The following is a 6000-nucleotide window of genomic DNA, read 5'->3' as shown; positions in this document are numbered from 1 at the left end:
TCATGTTCTTGCTTATGGCCTTTGGGCTTTTCCCAAGTTACAGAATGTGGACAAAGCTGCAGTGATCTCATTTTGCTAGTCTCTCTGTGCCCTTTAGAAGGCACATGCCCAGGAATGAAATGGCTGGGTCGGTGGCTAAAAGATGTTCCTGCTTTAGAAAACTATGCCAGTTTTTCCAGGTGTAAATTTATATTCCGAGAGCCAGAAAAAAATTATTTTTTATTTTACATGGAAATCTTTCCCTGTCCTCCCAACTCCATCATTCCCCATTCCCTACCCCCCACCATGCTTGGACCAGGCCATGCCCGGATCAGGCCATGCCCGGATCAGGCCATGCCCAGCAGTGAGGGAGGCAGGCAGAAGCTCAGACTCAGGCTGAGAAAATCTCAAGCACTTTTATGCTTACAGTCAACAAGTGATCCTGGTTTCCAGGACCAGAAAGAACCTGGCCACATTAGATTGTGGCAACAAGAGGCTGCAACCAGGAGCAGGCACTTGCTGATGGAAACGGTAAGCTGGTAGTGTCAGCTCTATGTGACAGAACAGGGCAAGGTGGACAAAGGAAGTGCACAATCTCTGTCACTCTACCATTCATCTGCTTTCTGCCCAGGGCTCGTCCTGGAAGAGGGGCCATCCTTCTAAACACTGCTGGCCAATCTTCTAGTTGAAGGCATGTCTGGCCACTGCTCAGATTCACTGTTCTCATTGCCACAGGAAGGTATCCAACTTGGCCTGGGAGGAAGGGTTTATAGTCCTCACCCTCACTCTCTGCTTAGCCTTCGTCTTGGGCTTAACAGGCAGTGGGCGAATCATGGCTGTGTTAGTCTGGAGGAGATGTCAAGGAAGAGGCCTGGAAAAGGGACTGGAATGCAGGGCAGGAAAAGCTCAGATCTGATGGCAGGCAGTCCTGCTACACTGAGCAAGGCTCAGCTTTGTACACCTGAAGCGACAGACACTGGTAGTCTGGGGGTACAGGTGAGACATAGTATGAGCTCTATAGCTTAGCATAGCCCATTGCTACAGAACAAGGATACAGGCTGTATGAATTTTGTCCGGCCTCCAAGGCCATCAAAACCTGTTCTTACCTAGGGCAGAAAGAAGAGATTTATTCTATTAGGATAGGCTAATGGGCTAAGAGGCTGGCTAAACCTTGCCCCAACCCTAAGACAACTGGTACCAACCACTTCAATCTTACCACATCTGTGCTGCGACAGGACTCTGCTATGGCCCTCTTTGGCTGTTTCTGGCCCAGAACAGCATTCCGGATAAAGACAGGGAAGGCACCAGCCAGGTCCTCATCTGGCTCTCTTGCACAGTGCTGGCCACCCAAAGAGAGCTGGGACTTCTGCAGGGGAAACCCCAGAGCCAGATTTAAAGAGCCAGATGGCAGCAAAGGAGGGAGGGTAGTGGTGGTAGATAAGATTGAGATCCTCTGACACCTCAACAGGAGGCAGAGAGGATAATGAGTAGGGTCCCAATGATGACTCTGAAGTGTCTCAGTGCTAGGCCAGGAGAGAAAGCTCTGATAAGACTGTTTTTCCAGAAGTCCAGCTTGTATACCCATCCCTGGTAAGGGCTGGATAGTGAATCCCATATTTCGTTTGGGAAGCCCTTACCTGCTTGGGACCTCTGGGCATCTTCTTGAGAATGTCCTGAACAGGAGAGCTACAAGAGTGAGACATGAAGGCAGGGGGCAGGTTAGCAAAACATGAGGACCAAGCTCAGCATATGCCCCTAAAAGAAGTTACCATGTAGCACAGCTGCTGTTAGGCTGTGTTCTGGGTGAGGTACCTCAGTGGTCTCCACCCCAAATGCAGGTCTATGAACAACTGAACAGACAAAAGAGGCAGAGTCAAGGTAGATTGGACCTGTCCCAATATTGTGAATTCATTCCAATGTTTCCCAAGTCCTTGGGCACCTCACCATATTCCAAGCTCTACATAAAGCTGTGGAGCCCAACCAATTCACCACTCACAGGAGGAAGTCTAGTCATGCCCTTATATAGGCAGAAAGCTTGTAATCAGGCCTATTCCTATCTTCCCAGAGATGGGGGCATTACTTCCATGAGACCCTTCACAAGTTAGCCTTTCAGAAAAATCTTCAGTAAGATAGCCCATGAAGTTCTTTCAGAAGAGATTCCCTAAAGAATCTGTGCAGAAAGAGTCTGGGGCAGAATAGAACATGGCTTCACACAGCTCTTCATGCCTGCCCCTCTAGACTACTCTCTTGGGGCATGGGGTCCTGGACCCCATAGTTTAAGATGGTCTCATCTCAAGCCTTAAATGCACACAATGGAAGAGGAAGTTGAGAATCTTTTGCTCAAGAGTCTGGTAGGCAGGCATTGGGAGGTATTGGGAGCACTCACCCCAACTCCACCAGTCCAGACCTGCCTTTCTGGGACCCCTGCATCCTCTCTAATTCATATTCCAATACTTTACCTTGAAGGATGATGATAAGGATTAACAAGATGAGCAAGAAAAGGGCTTTGCACAGTGAGTGCTCAGGCCAGGGAAGAAAAGGTGGCTGGAACCAAAGCCATAGCAAAGCCTAGGTAGCCCCACTGTGCCATCAGCCATTCAGAGCTATCAGGGCAAGATCTGAAGAGATGTCTCAGTTCTTTCTCCAAGTCATGTACACTGCCAGGGACTACCACTCACTGTGCCTTCTCAAGGCATAGCCTTTTGGAGTGGCCATGCTGGGAGTTGGAGGGCTGGGTTTGGGGGGTATCCACATTGAAGGAAGCATTGAGGTCAACATCATCACCGAATGATGGCCGGCGGAGCTTCAGGTTCAGCATCTCCACAGGAGCTGGGCTGAAAGCAGAGATAATCTAGTTACTTGGGACCACAGTAGCAGCCCAGAGGACCACAGCCCCTTAAGCATCAGACAATTCAAATCCAAAGGCCTGGAACCCACTCCTGACTCAGGATCACCCCCAAGGAAGCCCTAAACTCTACAGAACAAACAACTTGGCTCAGTCCTTCACATAGCCTTGGGACTGGTGAAGGTATGGAAGACAGAAGCAGGCAAAACCCAAATGAATAAACAACAGTCCATTGCCCTTTTACTATGTAGCTTCAGAATGCAGTGCAAGCAGCCAGTCAGAGACATCATCACTGACTGATGTAGAGGGCAATGCTTCCCAGTTCCCGATGATGTTGCTATTTATCATAGCAAATGGTACCCTAGGGGGCTGGCACTTCCAGACCTTAAATATTATGCAGGCATGAAAGTACTTCTAGAAAGTACTTTTAATAAATGGGAAAACATATAAGTTTAAAAAGCAATACCAAATTCTATGTTTAGTGCAATGCAATCACATGATGTGGCACACATATCCACCCTACCACCACCTTGAACAGAAAAAAGATGGGAAGGAAATGTACCACAAATCAACAGTAACTGCCTCTGTGATAACTTCATATTTTCTGAATTTTCTTTTTTTTTTTTATTCTTTTTTTAAAAATTGATTTTATTTTTTTAAATACACAACAGTGGAATGCATTACAATTTGAATTTTCAATTTATATAACTTTACCTTTATAATTGGTGTGGTGGTAGTGGGATTTCTCTTAGAAAACTACAGCCAACATATTTTCCTAGCCCATCCAGATCTGGCAGGGCTCTCCAGCTCCTATAATCTGAGGAGAACCCTGGGGAATGGCAAGGGCAACTCTAAGAATTCAAGAACTGTTCAGAGCTGTACCACAGTCCCAATTCCACTGGGTGTGCAGATCAGACGAAAGGGAGCTACTTCCACAGATGTGAATGGGGAAGCAATCTAAGAAGCCAGGACAAACTTCCTTTCCCTGGCCAGCCTTCTGGAAGCTCTACTCTCCTGTTTGCATGCAAGTGGAAATGAAGGTGGCACAAACCCACCTGAAACCAACTCCACACTAGTTGCTTTATTTCCCTCTCCAGGAACCACAGAATAAAGCAACAGCCAGGACCATTCATGCCCACTATGCAGTAGCTGTTGTTCTGCTACTATTTACTAACCTAGTAAGGGTTAGGAAAGGTGAACTCAAGAGGCAGATCTAGTCTGGTGAGGTGCAGATATTTTGCTCTCTAGGTGGATCAAAACTCTCTAGGTGGATCAAGATCTTATTGTCATCCCTCCAGGATGCTCACTGGTGCTCAAGGCACATGTTCAGCCTAGTCTTAAGCTAAGCCACTTTTCTTCACTTGCACCTCCTGGCCATCCATTGCACTAAACACAAGACTCAGGAGGTTCCTGGTGTCTCCTCTACACGCATATCTGGCTCATAGGGACACAGTGCTTGTTCTTTCTGCCAGGGGTCTACTTTCTTTCCTTCCCATCTTCTGTCTTATGAGGAAAAATCTGGGGCTCAGTAGCCCCTCCTTTACTAGCTGAGGCCCTGGTATGAGGCCCTCCTGGGTGATACCATCACTCACTGGGACATTCACCCATGGCCAACTTATACAGCTTCATGCCACAGAACTTAAGAAATAAGTAGGATACTTGCAGCCCCTTTTCCAAACCATAGCCAAGGCCGTGGGAAGATCCATTACCTGTGTGGTACAGGGTCAGTTAATATCTCCTCCATAAACTCATGGCTCCTGATAGTCCTACACTATATGAAAGCCTCCCTAGCTCTCTCTAGCCTAGAGGTCAGGAGCCTTTTAGGCCCATGAGAGATCTTCTTAACATCCTCTCTGTAGTTGGAGAGGTAGCTACCTCCTAAGGACATCCTAAAATGACAGGAGCAAAGGATAGCCCTACTACAACAAATGGAATGGGCAACCATCATCAGCACCTAGAGACTTCCATAAAATTCTGGGAGACTGTGCATGGTCAAGAGGATAGGAGAATGACATAACAGCCAGAATTCACAAGGAGGGGGCTATGAAGCATTAAGCAGGCCTGAAAACTGGGGCATTAGTAGAAGGTGTAAGCTTGGTCCCACTGGCAGAACACTAGGCAGCCAGGCAGCTAACTTGAGTCAATAAATGCTTTCCCAAAGACCCCAAACAAACATCCATGAACATCCATGCACGGTAACCTAGGTCAGTCAATACTGACCTAACAGTAAAGCCTTGTGCATCTTGGATTCAGCTAAGACTCACCATGATGCTGGCTCATGGCATACTCCACCCACCTCCAAACTCCCACCTAGGCTGGGCTCTCAGGAATTCTTTCTGTTACTTCCTAATTAGAGGGCCAGAGGCAGCCAAGGACTACTGAGCATAGGAGGAAAGCCCAAAAGAAAGGGCATGATGTACAAACACTGACTCTGAGATAAACAGCAAATGTGAAAATATAAAACAAAAATAGCACATATTACAAAAGATGTACTCAGCAAGAAAGAATGCTTGCAAATTTAAAATAGAATTATCTATTCGACCTAAAAAAGGAAGGAGATTCTGATACATGCTACAGTAGGATGAACCCTGAAGACATGTTGAGTGAAATAAGCCAGCCACAAAAGGATATTACATGATTCCACTTATGTGAGGTTGAATTGATAGAGTAAAATGGCAGTTGCAGAAGCTGATAGAGACAATGGGGAATTTGTTTAATGAGTACAATATATCAATTTGGGAAGTTGAAAAAGTTCTGGAGATAGATGGTAGTAATGGTTGTATAGCAATGGTGAATGTACTTAATGCCACAGAATCACACTTAATAATAGTTTACAGGTAAATTTTATATTATGTATACTTTATAATAAAAATATTGGTAAAGTATTGAACATGGTGGTACACCCCTTAATCCCAGTTACTTGGGGGACAAAGGCAGAAAGACTACAACTTTGAGGCCAGTAACTTAGCAAGACCCTTTTTCAAAATAAAAATAATAATAAAAAAGGACTGAAGAGTAATGCTATAGTGCACTAACTTTAATCCCTACTACCACTAAAACAAACAAACATACCAAAAAAAAAAAAAAAAAAAAAAAACCTGTAATATAAAGCTGACTTGCAAAGCCCCAGAGAAATCTGGCACCCTGGGCTGGGGCTCAGTGGTAGAGTGCTTGCC

General features: G+C 45.7%; 1 protein-coding gene across 1 annotated transcript in view; it reads right to left on the bottom strand.

Annotated features, from left to right (window-relative positions):
* Positions 1 to 200: 200 nt before the first annotated feature.
* Traip (TRAF interacting protein) overlaps positions 201 to 6000 on the bottom strand; it is a 29352-nt gene continuing 23552 nt past the window's right edge. The window contains exons 11-15 of the mRNA XM_027934063.2: positions 2658 to 2813; positions 1617 to 1665; positions 1196 to 1345; positions 1035 to 1085; positions 201 to 825 (exon numbers count right to left, since the gene is read on the bottom strand). Of these exons, the coding sequence (XP_027789864.1) occupies positions 703 to 825; positions 1035 to 1085; positions 1196 to 1345; positions 1617 to 1665; positions 2658 to 2813 (529 nt within the window). The 3' untranslated portion in view covers positions 201 to 702. The remainder of the gene's footprint in view (positions 826 to 1034; positions 1086 to 1195; positions 1346 to 1616; positions 1666 to 2657; positions 2814 to 6000) is intronic.

This window comes from Marmota flaviventris, chromosome 8 (assembly GCF_047511675.1).
Source record: "Marmota flaviventris isolate mMarFla1 chromosome 8, mMarFla1.hap1, whole genome shotgun sequence".
Lineage (NCBI taxonomy): Eukaryota > Metazoa > Chordata > Mammalia > Rodentia > Sciuridae > Marmota > Marmota flaviventris.
The sequence above is the reverse complement of the archived record's forward strand: the minus strand, read 5'-3'. Positions and strand labels throughout refer to the sequence as shown.